Below are 17,007 nucleotides of genomic sequence, written 5' to 3' on the forward strand. Positions count from 1 at the left end.
AAATTTTCTTTCAAGCAAAAGCATACATGTACCACTTATTTGAAAAAAGCTCGTGCAGTTTTAAACAGAAAGTTCAGAGAGAGGACTTTGAATATCCTCTGAAATGAGTAAGGAAAGAAGGACAATAGAAAACAAACAGATATTTGTATGTGATTAGTCTATCCATCACGTGAGACTATTCAGAATTTTTTTCTGAAGAAAAAGAATAAACATTTTTCACATCTGGAGGGAAAGGTTCACATTCATCCATTAGCTTTGGAGCAAGGACTAAGGGAAGGGTGGGGAGCAAACACTTCATATCATCTATGCACTAGCATCTATCATAACTGTAACATTTGCACCATTCATGAGGACTAGAAAATTGAGTAACACTGGAAGCAAAACAGAGAGGTGATAAAAAGAGCTGAAACACTAGCAAGGAAAAAGGGACAACCCCTCCCCAATTAACACCATCCAAAAGCAACTGATTCTTGTAGCAAATATTCATGAAAAAACCAAGAGCTTCTAACAGGATGTGAATAACTACATTTACACTGTGAAGGAATGGGGATTAATAATAAATATTAATGTAACGTATTAGACAGATAACAATAATTTAAAGGGTTTGAGTTACAGCACAGCATTTGCACCAAATGTCTACTGTAGGGGTTTCCCTTAACTTAGTCCAGAAAAAGACGTGTACATGAGCCAATGGGGAAACTGATGCATCCCCTACCTATGGCTGTAAGGAAATTTAGTTTAGAGGGCTGTTTTGGTGAAAGGATTGGGGTGTAATGGAGGCTTGGGGGTCCCAAAGTTTCCAGGTATCCTGTGGGGGGAAAGGGGGGTGTTCTATTGTTGGGGGGCAGTCATGGTAAGAGTAAACAGGTGATTCTAGAGGAAGGGATAAAATCCACTGTAACTCTCCCCCTCCCCAGACTTTTTCTCCAGGGGTAGGGTAAGAGAGATCATTGTGTTGTTACTGAGCAGGAGATTTGAAGACGTCATGAGGGTTTGAATGGGGTGGGGAGAGGGAAGAGCTGTACCACTCTGTTGGGAGCCTCCAACATTTTTTTGGGGGGGGGTGTCAGAGAATTTGGCAATATCCTTGAATGGGCGAGTACTATATTGGTGTAGGAGGGATGTGAAGGCCAAAGATTTGTAATATACGGAAGGGGACAAGACCAGAATTTGCTATTTTTGGGGGGGTGTACCCAAGGAGGAAATAGCAGAGCTTAGGGAGACAAATGGGGAGGGCAATCAGATGGTGTTTGGGTGTCAAAAGACAAACAGAGCAATATCTGGAATTTGAGGGGGCCAAAGTGACTGGGATATGGGGAAGATTGTGCCATTAATGATGTCAGGGGCTGCTGTTTTTTTGGGGGGGGCACATTAAGCCTTGAATATTTGGGGTGGGGATGGGGTCAGTATTTGGATTTGTGCCTAGCAACAAACCCACCCACCCACCATTTCGCTACACAAGCACACACAAACACACACACCTTTTCAGATTAAGGACCAGAGATAATATATTTTGGGGAAAGGTCTGTCTCTTGGCAGCCTCCTGCATGTTGAATAAGAAAGACATCTGTGTCACCCCCACCCGGCACCCCCCGCAATGCATTCCCTCTCTCTTCTGAACCTGTTGCTGTGGGGCTGGAGGAAAAGAAGGGGTTAAAGATAGGGGTGGCTCTGACTTGCTTAGGGGCTGGTGGAAGGAGGGGGGGTTCATAAAGATAGAAGAGGTGACACCTACCACACAGAGACACATGGAAGAGAGCCTGTTCTTCGTCTTCATGGGGATGTGGGGGGGTGGAGATGGGGGAGCTGAGTGTGGGGGCTGCCAGAGAGAGGAGGTGGGGGCTTGATCCTCACGACTAGACGGAGGGGAGGAAACTGAAAGGGCGAAGGAGGGAGGAGAGGATGTGCAGGGGGGGGATATAAGCAGAATGGTAAAAAGAGGGCTGTGATTAGAGGATTGATGCAGTGAGCAAGGGAGAGAGAGAGAGAGAGGAGTGTGCAAGAAAAGGATGTGGGGAGTGAGTGAGGGATGCGGTGTGGGTGTGAGACAGTCGCAGGATTTGTGTGTGTGAGAGAGAGTGTGTGTCCAGGATGCTGCGTTTTGCGGGGGTGGGGGGGTGTTGAAGGAAAAGGATGCTCCAGTTGTGAGTGTCCAATTGATGCAGAAGGAGATGGGGAGGGCTGGATGGAAGAAGGATGTTCTGGTGTGTGCAATGCAAAAGTGTGGTGTGGTGTGGTGTGGTGTGGTGTGGTGTGTGTGTGTGTGTGTGTGTGTGAGAGAGAGAGAGAGAGAGAGAGAGAGAGAGAGAGAGAGAGACCCCATTGCAGTATTCCCAGAAGGGGAATGCAGGGGTGTTGATGTGGGGGTGATGCATGTGTGCGCGCCAGGACTTTGCATGGGGATGTGGGAAGCAAAGTGACTGCTACGAGTGTGTCACCAAAAAGTCAATGCAGTTGTTAGGAGAATGCAGCTGAAATAGTGTGTGTGTGCAAGGCAGGGAAGGAGGGAGGGAAGGAGGGAGAAAGACCATTGCAGTGTTCAGAATGCTCAAGCACTATGCAAGGAATGCTCACAAATTGAATCATCAAAGCTATGAGTGTGGAGCTGAAACAGAAACACCCTGAGAAATGATGTGTGTGTGTGAGAGAGAGAGAGAGAGGGGGGGGAGGGAGGGAGAGAGAGAGAGAGAGAGAGCGCACATGTGCAAGAGAGGGACAGGGAAGTGCAGAGTTGAGACATGCCACACGGCTGGGTATGTGCACGTGTATATTTTGCACATATCATACCACTCAGTGGTTAACTTGCAGTCGAATGTGTGAACAGCCAAAAACTCCTTGTGGCGGGGGCCATAAGGATGCAAATATACACACCATCTGTGACATTTGAGTTGTGACAACCGCTTCACACGTGCCAGTCCTCTCTCAACGTGTCAGTCACACAGTTGATTAACATGCATGTGCTCTCATGGAGAAAGCGTGAAAGAGCATGTGAATGAATGAGAATCACACACACAGTGCAATGGTAAAGTACTACTGAGTATCTCATGTATGTGCAAGCACATGTGTGAGAGGGACAGCTGACTGCAAATACAATGATGCAGTGCGAAGGTGTTCAATAACATTCTTGTGAGCATACACATACATAGCACTTATGCACCAATTCTGCATTTTACTGTCTCCACAGAGCACAAGACTGCCCCTAATTCCAATAGGTGCAAACTGCTAAACCAGAGTTTAGAGAAAAAGTGACTGAGAAGTGACATGATAGAAGCTTGTAAAATTCTGCCTGGCCTGGAGAAAGTGTAGAGAGAAAAGTCCCTCCCCTCTCATAACACTAGAACCCCAGAATATCCAATGATGCCGAATGTTGGAAGATTCAGGATGGGCAAAAGTACTTTTCATGCAGCACTGTGAACTTGCTCCCACAGGAGGTAATGATGGCCACCAACTTGCATGGCTTTAAGAGAAGATTGCACAAATTAATGGAGACAGCAGTTGATGGCTACTAGCCATGATGGCTGTGCTCTGCCTCACTGGTCAGAGGCAGTAATGATTATTTAATTTCTATACCACTTAATGGGGTGCACTGGGTGCTAGTGGAGGGGTAGGACCTCTGATGAGGAACATGTCATGCTCCTTCTGGGGTAGCCTGACCACCTTTGGTCTCCACGCTGCACTCGGTTCTCACCTGTGGCTCCTAGAAGCTGTCAGCATGCAGCAGTGGCTACAACCCAGAAATGGCTTCAACTGGCTAGCTAAACCATGTGAGGGTAGCCAATGGGATTCAAACCCTTGGTGAGTTAGGGACTTCTCCTGCATATGAAGACAGGCTCTGACAGATTGAGCAGATGAGACCAAGAGTGAGTCTCAATGGTCAAGAAGAAAGAAAACACTGATCCTCAACCTCTGCTGCCATATAGTATATCTTCAGGAAAAGAAAATGTTCAGAAGTAAACCCTACACAAATCTACACATTTGGGTGGCAGTTGGCCTGTGCCTTGTAAGCCTTTTTCTGGCAGCTAAGCTGGCGCCAGTTGTCTTGCTCTGTTTTCCTTTGGACCACATAAATGAGGCCAAGAGTGGGCAGCCCAGGACCTCCTTACACATTGCCCGGGCTTGCGCCCCAGGGAGGTCACTTAAATGCTGCTGATGCAGTTTGACTTCACCCTCAGAGGTGCACTCCATTGTCTCTGGAGACAGATGCAATTAAAAAATATGCCTTAGTATAGTTAAAATATCTCTAAGCAGTATACAGGAAACTGAAGCAACAACAGACAACTTGAACAAAATATTACAAAAATATACAGTTACATATTAAAATGCTACATTAAAACCAAGTTACTAATATATAAATCAATATGCTTCCAAATACCAGTTGCTAGAAATAATAATAATAATAATAATAATAATAATAATAATAATAATAATAATAATAATAATAATTTATTTATACCCCGCCCATCTGGCTGGGCTTCCCCAGCCACTCTGGGCGGCTTCCAAAAGAATATTAAAATACTATGATACATCAAACATTAAAAGCATCCCTAAACAGGGCTGCCTTCAGATGTCTTCTAAAAGTCTGGTAGTTGTTCTCTTTGACATCTGGTGGGAGGGCGTTCCACAGGGCAGGCGCCACCACCGAGAAGGCCCTCTGCCTGGTTCCCTGTAACTTGGCTTCACGTAGTGAGGGAACCGCCAGAAGGCCCTCGGTGCTGGACCTCAGTGTCCGGGTAGAACGATGGAGGTGGAGACGCTCCTTCAGGTCTACTGGGCCTTTGAGGCCATTTAGGGCTTTCAAGGTCAGCACCAACACTTTGAATTGTGCTCGGAAACATACTGGGAGCCAATGTAGGTCTTTCAAGACCAGTGTTATATGGTCTCAGCGGCTGCCCCCAGTCACCAGTCTAGCTGCTGCATTCTGGATTAGTTGTAGTTTCCGGATCACCTTCAAAGGTAGCCCCACGTAGAAACCACAGGAGGGCAGAGTGTTCTGGTACTCAGGTCCTGCTTGCTGATTTCCTGCAGGTATCATGTTGGCCACTCTGAGAAGAGGGGGGAGACTAGATGGGCCATTGGTCTGATACAGTAGCAGGGCATGCCATTTTAGGGCGTGAAACTTAATTTTTGCAAATTTCTTCAGTGAGGGTCTTTAAAAATATGTTTTTGAGTGTGAGGAATTCAAATCTGCTATTATTTTTGACTAGACAACATTTAGCTTGTTAAGTCTAGGCTTGATGAAAAACACATAGATTGCTTTTGGAAAACCAAATAATTTACTTTTACCTTCTGAAAATATTGGGTAATGCTAAATAAAATAAGAATAAGAAGAATATATAACTGCAAATACTTGGCAATCGTTTTAAATGATGTCTATGTAATTTTACACACATTTTACTTACCAAGCAAAACTAAATTATATTCATTTAATCAAAATATCTTTTGACTTCCCAAGTCGTGTTGCAATTTTTTAGCACCCTTCATTTTTGGAATTTGAAGGTTGAACAATTCAACACACCCTAATGTAGCAGTCTTTTCTTATGTTCAAAGCAGTGCAGCCCATGAACATAGCCCAGAGGCCTCTTCCTGTTGCCTGCTGGGTACAAGAGCATCCTATTTTTGTAGGCTCAAACAATGTAAGCAAAACCATGCAGTTTCGGGCACCCTTGGAGGGCTACTGCGCCTGACTGCTGGCAGACAATATTTGGCCCACTCTGCATAAAAGGGAGGAGTGTTAAATCAACACATAATGCGCACCATTATTCTAGCAACACACCAGTTGTTAGAAAAGACCATATCAAAAAACCTCTTGCTCTCTCTCTCACACACACATAGAGTGAAGCATGTTCTTCTGTGATGAAATTTTATTCTGTGAACAGCCTTGAGATCATATGATGAAGGGCAGTATATAAATTTAATAAATAAATCAGTCCCCTGCACTGATAAATTCCACCTTGGTAGCACTATGTCTCTGAATACCAGTTGCTGGGGATTCCAAAGGGTGGGATACTGCTGTCATGGACAAGTCCTCCCTGGAACTATCCCCCTCTCCCCACCTCTCTAAGAAGGTATCCTAACCCACCGCGTCACCCACTAGGGGGCTTGGAATAGTAGCCTCATAGGAAGCTGTGTTTATACTGAGACAGGCACGAGTCCATTTAACTCAGTACTGTCTACACTGACTGGCAGCAGCTCTCCAGGGTTTCAGACGGGACATTCCCAGCCCTTCTTGGAGACAGAACCTGGGGACTTCCACATGCAAAGCAGATGGTCTCAGAGAGACCTTAAAAGATACTGGGAGAGGTGAAGGATGAGTAAGGATACCCCCATGCTCTTCAAATCTCCCCATCCCAAAGTCACTCAAAGGGGCGGAACCATCATTTTTTGCCTCCCCCATCTGCATTGATGCATTTCCTCCATCCATCCTGGCCTCCCTGTCTCTTAGTCGCTTAGCAACCAAGCCACTGGGGCTCTGGGGTTGTCATGGCGACAGGCTCCGGCTCCCGCATGGCGCTGAGAGGTTTTTTTGTGGGGAGGGGGGTAGGATGCAGTTCTTTTTTTAAAAAAAAGGCAAAAAAATAATTAGTGGCTTCCTATATTAAAAAAAATAAAATACAACTCCCAACATTTGGGGCCAAAGGCCATGGGGAAAGATCTTAAAGAGGGAGGTAAGACAGAAGGGTTCAACAGAGAGATCAAGGGGATGGGGGGGATTATATGGAAGTATAGCATCAACCTTCCCGCATTACTCAGATTCAGAAGCGAATGAAAATCTTCTTTCCTCCTCTGTAATTCTTACCCCTCCATTCTACACAGCTGCAGAGCAACTCCCCCCACCCCCCACCCCACAACCCCAGAACCAGCTGCATTTAAGAAGGTGGTGAAGGAGGGATCCCTAGTATAAGTAATCTATACACTCAAGGAGGCCGCTGCAAGTCAGCATAAAATGAGGGAGCCCACTGGGAACACAGCTGCCTCACTTCAGATTACACAGTTATCTTGGCAATTCAGTGCATGTGCGCGCGCACTAACACACACACACACACACACACACACACACACATTCAACATACATGCTAAGGGGATCAGTGTCAATTCTGGTCAGCTTCAGAGTTCCCCTTAGTTACTGCAAAAAAAAAAAAAGTTTGCTGCAAAGTTGTTCTATATTATACTGCTTCCCTGATCAGGAATGCTGGTTAAAATGTGTGTTGTCTGTACTACACAGAACTCCTCTTCAACAATGCAGGAAACAGAGCTGATGCAACATTCTCTGCATAACAAAAGGGGGCTGACCCAACTCCTTTTGTTTGTGTGCTCTTCTCCCTTCAAACTGTTGCTTTTATTTATTATGTATTTATGACAAACACACACAAACAACATTTATATACACAGTTCTTCCCTCTTCACAGCAATCCTGTGAGGCAGGCTAGGCTGGGAGACAGTGACTGGCCCAAGGTCACTTAGTGAGCTTCATGGCTGAGTGAGGATTTGAACGCTAGTCTCCCAGATCCTATTCTGACAATCTAACCCCAACTATACAAACCTGAAGGTAACACAGTGTCTTCCCAGTAAGCATCCTGCTTGGAGATGCACTGTCAACAAGTGAGTGGGCCTATGTTCATGCAGCCTTCTCCAACCTGGTGCCCTCCAGATGTTTAGGACTACAACTCCCATCAGCCCCAAGAGAAAGCTCCAAAACATCTGGTGCACACCAGGTTGGGGAAGGCGGGCCTAGAGCTCATCCGGACTTTCCAGACACAGGTCTGCACTTTAAAGTTCCACATCTGTTTTGTTGTTGTTCTGGTGCTTTCCCCAGGAAAACCTGCATTTTACTGCTGAATGAGAGCAAACAGCAAACTGCAGAAAATCTGATTGCCACTTGCTCCGATTCAGTGGTAAAATGCGGATTTTCCTGGGGAAAGTGGAGGGACAAAAAAATAAGAGGGATTTAAAACCAAACCTGTGCCTAGAAATGCAGCACAAAAGGAAGTCTTGACAAACCTCTAGTGTGCTTCATCGGTTTAACACAACATACAAAAAACTCTACTGTATGAAAATAAGTGATTCCATCTAGTTCTGCTCCCAGCTTCCCAAAGTGGCCAGTCAGATGTTCTTTGGAACTCTCTGCAAGTTTTGTGAGTCCAATAACTCTTCAATTTTACAACTTTTTCTTCCTGAAGGAAGCTTTCCAGGCATATATTTCCTATAAAGACATAATAAGAGCCTTTTGGATCAGGCCAAGAGTCCATTTAGCAACCTGTTCTCCCAGTAGCCAACTAGATGTCTCTAGAGGAAACCCTCAAGCAGGAGAGGACTCTGCTGCAGTGGTTTCCAGCAACTGGTATTCAGAAGCTTTACTGCTTCCAGCTGGGGAGGCAGAACATAGCCATCATGGTTAGCAATCATTAATAGCCTAATCCTCTTGTCTAATCCTTTTAAAACCATCCATGTTGGTGGCCATTATTGCTTCCTACAAGAAGCAATAATGTGTATCTGAAGAAGTGTGCATGCACACGAAAGCTCATACCTAGAACTAACTTAGTTGGTCTTTAAGGTGCTACTGGAAGGAATTTTTTTATTTTGCTTCCTACAAGAGTGAGTTCCATATACAGTGGTACCTCGGGTTAAGTACTTAAATCGTTCCAGAGGTCCATTCTTAACCTGAAACTGTTCTTAACCTGAAGCACCACTTTAGCTAAGGGGGCCTCCTGCTGCTGCCGCACTGCCAGAGCACAATTTCTGTTCTCATCCTGAAGCAAAGATCTTAACCTGAAGCACTATTTCTGGGTTAGCAGGGTCTGTAACCTGAAGCGTATGTAACCTGAAGCGTATGTAACCCAAGGTACCACTGTACACTGTGTGAAGGACTTTCTTTTACCGGTCCTGAATCTCCCAACATTCAGCTTCACTGGATATCCACAAGTTCTAATGTTATAAGGGGGGGATGGGGCTTTTCTATCTACTTCCTCCTTGTTAACTTCTATCATGTCACCTCTTACTCACCTTTTCTCTAAACTAAAAGTCCCAAACACGGCCATCTTTCTCCGTAATGGAGTTGCTCCATCTGCTTAATACTTTTGATCCCAACGACATCAGATCAAAAAATATCTGTATGTACTAAGCATCCACACATTGCAAAAAGAGGCATTTCTCTCCCAATAAACTACAACCATCAGCATCCCCTTTGAGATGAGCTTGAACATTAATTACCACCCTGTATGAACATTTTTTATGGGGACGCGGGTGGTGCTGTGGGTTAAACCACAGAGCCTAGGACTTGCTGATCAGAAGGTTGGCGGTTCTAATCCCCGCGACGGGGTGAGCTCCCGTTGCTCGGTCCCTGCTCCTGCCAACCTAGCAGTTTGAAAGCATGTCAAAGTGCAAGTAGATAAATAGGTACCGCTCCGGTGGGAAGGTAAACGACGTTTCCGTGCGCTGCTCTGGTTCACCAAAAGCGGCTTAGTCATGCTCGCCACATGACCCAGAAGTTGTAAGCCGGCTCCCTCGGCCAATAAAGCGAGATGAGCGCCAAAACCCCAGAGTCAGTCATGATTGGACCCTTTACCTTTACTTTATGAACATTTTTTATAGACAATTAGCAAAAGGTCTAGAAAGTGTTCATAGGTTTTCACAAACTATATAATGCTGTTTAGGGACAGTTCTCTAAACAAGGATGGTTTTCTTGCATGTTTTTTTAATAGGGTTAGAAAAATACACAAACACTGCAAACCATTAACACTGGTTTTCAATGAAAATACAGCTTTATCAAGACTCTTAGAATATTTTTATAACATTTTTACTTTAAAAGATAGATTTTGTTGCTTGCAATGGTTGTGGGGGGGGGAATCATAGCTTATTAAAGGAACTGAAATTGTGGGAAAAGGAGTGATGAATTCCTTAAAAAAAATAATTTCTGCTGGAACTCATGCACACTCAAAGGTCATGCACTCCTGAATGAGAGCAGTGGTGAAGGTTGCTTGGTGGACAAGGAAGGAACGCGCAGACATGCTCAGTGGCACCTCCTTGTTAATTCCTACAAACAACCCCAAATCAAAGCAGATTGTGGGCATTCAACACGCATGGTCCCCCAGTTTTAATGAAGCCCCAAACAAGACAAGATTAAGGCAAAGGGTGAAAATGCCATGCTAGTTTGGGCTGATGGCGCTGTAGTCCAAAAACAGGACACCCTGTTGCGGAAAGACTGACATAGCACATGTAGTACTGGGAAGTAGTTTTACAGTGGAGGGTTTTTTCGCAGCCATGTGCCAATATAACAGCAACCTGACAATTCATTCTGAAAACACACTCTTCTGCCCCTCAATTGGTCTTCATTATGTTACTCAGATGAGACAGATGGAGGAAGCTTAACATTTAGATTGGTGGGTGCGGAGAGGAGAATGGGAAGACCTAACTAGAAGAATGCAAAGAGAACACATTTTCAATTAAAGGCCCCAGGCATAATTGCACATACGTGTCTCCTGATTTCAGTGGCGGTGCATTATGGACTGTGTAGTCTTTGAGCTTCATAAAAGCTTATCATTGTGCTTATGTATTTCAGTTGCCAGAATAAAAATAAAAAGACAAAAGGGTTGAAGGACTGCAATTAGTTTAAAGGAAATTAGGGACCTAATAAGTTGCCTTACACTGAGTCAGCCCATTGGGGTACATCTAGTTTAGTACTGCCTACACTGACCGGCAGTGAATCTCTAGAGTTTTAGGGAGGAAGTCTCTCCCAGCCTTACCTGGCGATGCCACTGGGGACTGAGCCTGGGAACTTCTGCAGGGAAAGCAGATACTGTACCACCCAAAAATAACATTTTACAGGTTTAGAAAATGCAGAGAAACTGAATAGAGAAGTTCTGCACCGCCCCCCTTTCATAACACCAGCATGAATCTGAATGGTGGGGCATTCATGACAGACAAAAGGAAACACTTCACACAGAGAATTGTTAAATTATAGAACTTGCTCCCACGTGATGCAGTGATGGCTGCCAATGTGGACAGCTTTAAAATGACAAAAGACAAATTCATAGAGGATAGGACTACCTATGGCTACTAGTTGTTATGGCTGTTTATTTATTTCATAAAATTTATATACAGCTTGATAGTAGAAAAAAACCTCAAAATTGTTTACAAAGCAGATAAACAATAAAGTTATCACTAAAAAGTTTGCAACCATAATTTAAAACATACAGAATGTTAAAACTGCAATAAAATTGACTAAGTTTAAATGCCTGCTAACTTTGTAACCAACTGGTTACCCTTGTCTAAATAAGAATATCTTCAGCAGGTGCCAAAAGAAATAGTGGAAGTGCCTGCCTAATAGGTGCCTGCCAATAAGTTCCAAAGTATTGGTGCCACCAACCTAAAGGATCCAAGATCTTACAGATATAGTGTGGATATTATACGGCGCTTGTAAAAGGACCAAATCCACATATCTAAGTAGTCAACTGTGCACAGATGGAGTAAGGCAATTTCATAAGTAAACTGGTCCCAAGTTGTTAAGCTGTATTTTCTCCAAGGCCAAATCAGTCTGCCCGTCTACCAATCACTGGAAAACAAGAGCATGGGTTTTCAAGCTGCACTGGCTCCCGGTGGAGTACAGGGTCAGATTTAAGGTGCTGGTTTTGACCTTTAAAGCCCTTCACGGCCTAGGACCCTCGTACCTACAGGACCACCTCTCCTGGTACGCCCCATGGAGAGCCTCAAGGTCCATAAATAACAACACCCTAGTGGTCTCTGGCCCTAAGGAAGTTAGATTGGCTTCAACCAGAGGCAGGGCCTTTTCAGCACTGGCTCCTACCTGGTGGAACGCTCTGTCTCATGAGACCAGGGCCCTGCACGATCTGATTTCTTTCCACAGGGCCTGTAAGACGGAGTTGTTCCGCCTGGCCTTTGGCTTGGAGCCAATTTGATTCCCTCCCTCCCTCTCTTTTTTTCTTTCTTTTCCTTCTCCTCCTGCGATGAGGCTACATTTTAATATTTTAATGTTCCATTATTTTAATGTTGTATTTTATTTTTGTTTTTAAGTTGTAATCATTCATCTTGTTTTTATTATTGCTTGTAAGCCGCTCTGAGCCCGGCCTTGGCTGGGGAGGGCGGGGTATAAATAAATTATTATTATTATTATTATTATTATTATTATTATTATGGGTAGGCCATTAGCCTCATGTCCTCTTGGTGGACTTCTTGGAATCATATGACTGGCTACTGTGAGCAACAGGAGGCTGGACTAGATGGGCCTTTGGTGACCACATATTGTCACAGATGCTCAGATTACAGGGGTACTGATGTACCAGGCCTTCAGCCAGCATGAGCCCCAGACTCTGAGCTTTCATTTTTAAAAATGTAAGTCTCTAGCCCCCCAGAAGGAAGGCAACCTTTGAGACAATTTTTGTGAGATGCACCAACCTGGTTGCTTCCACCTTTCAGTGTTTTTAGCCAATGAGTGAAGTCAGAGATGTGACTTATTTGTGCTCCAGATGATGGTAATCTCCGGGATCCCAAAAAGCTATTTCATCCTCCCCTTTAGTGCATTTTTCCTGCTTCTGCCTCATTTTCCAGTTTTTGGAATCTCCATAGTTTTTGCCCTTCCTTTCCCCCTAGTAATCAGGATGCATCTTTACTGTGGGGTAGGGAGTTATCTGAGATCAGGTATTCCGTAAAAGTTATTTTCTGCAAATATCACGGCACAATAAGAGCAGGTAGATGTTAAAAGCCCGTCCCTGAACTGGAAAATGCAAAATATGAAAACTTTACAAAGAGGCTTAGGCATTTCTCCTGCTGTGCTTGAGCTAAAGGCAAAGCATTAATTAAGAATCCACTATATAATTAACTTACAGTACAATAGTATACATGTCTACCCAGAAGTACGTCACTTTGTGTTTAGTGGGGCTTAGTCGCAGGTACATGGGTACAGGATTGCAGCCCAGGCTTTAATTTAGGGTCATCATTGTGGGAAAGCAGATTTCTTGTGCCTTTAACAGTTATGTGTCAAGCATAAATTCAACAGGTTGAACCTTTTCTAGCATGGAAAAATAATTATGGGGGAAAAGCTTCACCTGTCTGCATTCTGTCAGACATTTTATTACATGTGCAGCCACCGATTTATTTTTCCGCATGCCACTCCAATCGCAAAAGAGGAAACAACTTTGCATGCAACACAGCATATGCAAATTTTATGCAAGTCTGCGCCTGCTTTTGTGAGTAGGTCATAGGACCCAATCTGCATACAGGATTCTGGACCCAGAAAATTCTGTTAGCATCACTGTGTACTATACAGTGGTACCTCTGGTTACATACTCAATTCGTTCCGGAGGTCTGTTCTTAACCTGAAACTGTTCTTAACCTGAAGCACCACTTTAGCTAATGGGGCCTCCTGCTGCCGCTGCGCCGCCGGAGCACGATTTCTGTTCTCATCCTGAAGCAAAGTTCTTAACCTGAGGTAATAATATGGAGTCTGTAACCTGAAGCATATGTAACCCGAGGTACCACTGTATGTTCATTTTAACAGTTAGGCTGTGGGCACACCCTATATTTAATACACATGCCTCCTCCTTCCCCAAAAGAATCCTGGGAATTTTAGTTTGTTGTGGATCCTGGGAATTGTAGCTCTATGAGGGATAAACTTCAGTTCCCAGGATTCTTTGGGGAAAGTCATGTGTTTTTAAATGTATGGTGTGTACACACACTCTAGTGTACAGACATATTTTCCAGGATTCAGCACAGACCTTTAGGCTGAACCAGCAGGGTTCTTATCTTATGCTCTGAGCTACAGCCCCTCTCATACATTTCGACCATAAGAATAATGACCATTTGGTGCCAGAAAAAGAGAAATGTTTCAAAATGTGAGCATGCTGACCGTTTGGCACGGAAACGTACTGCGAAAAAAACTGAGATGCCACGAGAATATATAATGTCCATTGACATATGCATGAGTGGATCCGGCACGAACACAGCAGATTCCACAACGCGCCATTAGCCACAAGACTAAGAATGGAACCTCCATAATCAGAGGCAGGTTAGCTTTGATTAGCACACACTGGAGAAAACAAAAGGGAGGGTTGTGGTTCTCAGGCCCTGCTCACAAGCTTACTAAGAACAGCACATGGCTGTGAAACTGTTAGAAACTGGATGACTCCGTAGTCATGACTGTGAAAAAATGTTCAAGGCCATTGCACTGAAACTAAGCAACTAAAAATGCAGTAAGTTTCCATGTGGTGCATTTTTATTTTTTGCAACAGACAATGGGTTCTAACCACCCTGAGATGGGCCACGAAAGGTGCAAAATTGCCACACACTCCCAATTGTTACCATGCAGGCATGAACCACCCAAACCAGCATTTTAGTTTCTCTGACAGATACAGGCTCAATGGTGGTGTGAGTTTGCAAGGAAGTAATTTCAAGCGGGTTGTCAGTGCAGAGATGGGGAGGGGGGAGCAAAAGGATTGGTTTTATTGTCAAAGTTGTCACCCTGAATGAAAGGAATTCAACAGGGCTGAATTCCAAAGATTTATGTATTTTTAAAAAGCAGTCAATTTTGAAAAACAAAATTTACATTTCTGCTCACACATGCACACTCTACATCTGTGAGCTTTTTTTTTTCCCTGTGAGCTTTTAATGCTCTCCTTTGACAGAACCCCTTCCACAGTCTCTGTTGCATAACTGGCATGCATCATGGGAGATTCTGGGGCATGGTCTAGGTCAGTTAGCAAGTACTGTGGACTTAGTTTTTCAAAAGCCAAGCCAGACACCCGACTTTTGAAAATTTTGTTATCTCTATAGTAGTTCTTGTTATGTGAACGGTGCCACGGACCCACCTGGCTGGGTTTCTACCACCACTGTCTCCTGTGGGAGGGAGTTCCATAACTTAACTATGCACTGCATGGAGAAGGACTTTATTTTATCTAACCTGAATCTTCCAACATTCCGCTTCAGTCCATGAGCAGTGTTAGAAACTGAGCAATGAAAGCTAGGAGCTAAATGGCACCTTGAACCTAGGTTATGGGCACAACAACGGAATGTCTAGGTGCACTTTTCCTTTACAACAAGAATACAAAGCTGAAAATGAATGAACGGCAGCTAAAATTTTATATTCGATTTTCACATGGACTAATCCTTCCCCTGCTCACCCCCCTAATATTCTTAAGAGGGTCTCTTCCCCACTTTTCAGAGAGTAGCTGGACGTGGAGGGCAGAAAAGGGTCCTCCTTTCCTTCCACTCTGCAGTTTTAATCTGAAATCTTAGGTGCAGTACTGCACCCAGAACTCAGAAACGGCTCTAATGCAATTCCCTGTCGCAAAATGTGCCTAGAACAATGGGAGTTACAAACACTGTTCATGGGTCCTAGTATTTTGAGAAAGGGGAAAAACCTTTCTCCAGACACTTTCTTCATGCCATGAACCTTTATATAGCCTTCTATCATGTCATCTCTTACTCGCCTTTTTAGTTGCAATGTTGCAACATTTCTTCATAGGGAAGTTACTCCATTCTACTGGATTGTTTTGGTTGCCCTTTTCTGAACTTTTTCCGACTCTACAATATCCTTTCTGAAGTGAGGCAACCAGAGCACTTATCAGAACTTTGTAACTAAGGCCTCCTCCTGACCAATGACTTTTTGTGAGTGTATTCTGCAACATGTCATTGATGATATTTATTTACTTGTTAAACTTATAGCCCTCCAAAAGGAGCCCAGGGCAGCAAACACTTTTGTGATTAAAACATGCAATAAAAAATAAACAAAAAATATCTTTAAAATGTTTTTAAAATGTTTTTAAAAAACTAAAAACAATAAAATATTTTAGAAAAATTAAAATCAGATGCAACCACATCATGTATGCCTGCTGAAACAGAAAGATTTTCAGCAGATGTGTCTAAAAGAGTACAGTGATGGTACCTGCATAAGGTCAAGAGGCAGAGAGTAATAGTGCTTTAGCGGGTGCATTTATACTAGGTAAAAGGTAAAGGTAAAGGACCCCTGGACGGTTAAGTCCAATCAAAAGTGACCATGGGGTTGCGGTGCTCATCTCGCTTTCAGGCCAAGGGAGCCGGCGTTTGTCCACAGATAGCTTTCCAGGTCATGTGGCCAGCATAACTAAACCACTACTGGTGCATGGAGGACAGTGATGAGTGCCAGAGCGCACAGAAACTCTGTTTACCTTCCTGCCGCAGCGATACCTATTTATCTACTTGCACTGGCATGCTTTCGAACTGCTAGGTTGGCAGGAGCTGGGACCAAGCAACAGGAGCTCACCCCATTGTGGGGATTTGAACCGCCGACCTTCTGATCAGCAAGCCCAAGAGGCTCAGTGGTTTAGACCACAGTGCCACTAGACCATCCACACATCATTCCGCTTCATTAGTTGCTGTGTGAAGCTTCCCCAATGCATTATTGCTATCTGGAGGGACACTTCTGACTGCCACAGAGGCTGGACAAAAAATAAACTTGAACATTTGTGGTATAAAAAGGTATAGGATTCTAGCAGGCAGTTATGGGACCTGCACCAACTGGAAATGTAGCTGTCTATCTGCCCCAACAATTTGCAGGTGCAAACCATATTGAGAATGGGATCATATACCGTATTTTTCGCCCTATAGGGCGCACTGGCCCATAGGGCGCACCTAGTTTTCAGGGGGGGGGGGAATCAAGGGGGGAAATATGATTTTTCCCCCGCCTCTTAAGTGAGATGGGCGCACAACCCTAGAGTCGGACACGACTGGCCCGTACGGGCAGGGGTACCTTTACCTTTACCTAAAATCTTGTTTGTTTAGGCAAACATAAACAGAGCCTGCTGGATCACGCTGATGGCCCAGCTAGTCCAGCATCCTGTTCTCATGGTGGCCCACCAGATGCCCGTGCAAAACTTACAAGCAGAACCTGAGCACGCAAGCACTCCCCTCCTGTGTTTTCCAGCAACTGGTAGTTGGGGAAATTGCTGCCCCTATCTTTGGAGGCAGAGCTAGCCATCATTGCTAGTAACCATCAACAGACTTCTCCTTTATTAAACCAAC

The 17,007-nt window shown here is 44.2% G+C and overlaps 1 protein-coding gene and 1 long non-coding RNA gene across 12 annotated transcripts in view; one reads left to right on the top strand and one right to left on the bottom strand.

Moving 5' to 3' along the window:
* Positions 1-17,007, bottom strand: part of DLG4 (discs large MAGUK scaffold protein 4) — a gene marked incomplete at its 5' end in the record, with an annotated part of 134,652 nt that overhangs the window by 87,575 nt on the left and 30,070 nt on the right. For 2 of the 11 annotated variants that reach the window (XM_081835642.1, XM_081835640.1), the window contains one exon: positions 1,736-2,188. The exons of 7 other annotated variants lie outside the window; for them this stretch is intronic. In XM_081835642.1, the coding sequence (XP_081691768.1) occupies positions 1,736-1,777 (42 nt within the window). Of the gene's footprint in view, positions 1-1,735; positions 2,192-17,007 lie in introns of those variants that run through there. 2 more of the 11 variants (XM_081835641.1, XM_081835631.1) reach the window with 2 other exon arrangements.
* The window catches only part of LOC309326839, a 163,304-nt gene continuing 163,031 nt past the window's right edge, over positions 16,735-17,007 (top strand). Inside the window, exon 1 of the long non-coding RNA XR_014150374.1 lies at positions 16,735-16,757. This is a non-coding gene — a long non-coding RNA (uncharacterized lncRNA). The remainder of the gene's footprint in view (positions 16,758-17,007) is intronic.

This window comes from Podarcis erhardii (assembly GCF_964252035.2).
Source record: "Podarcis erhardii genome assembly, chromosome: 13".
In the NCBI taxonomy this organism is placed as follows: domain Eukaryota; kingdom Metazoa; phylum Chordata; class Lepidosauria; order Squamata; family Lacertidae; genus Podarcis; species Podarcis erhardii.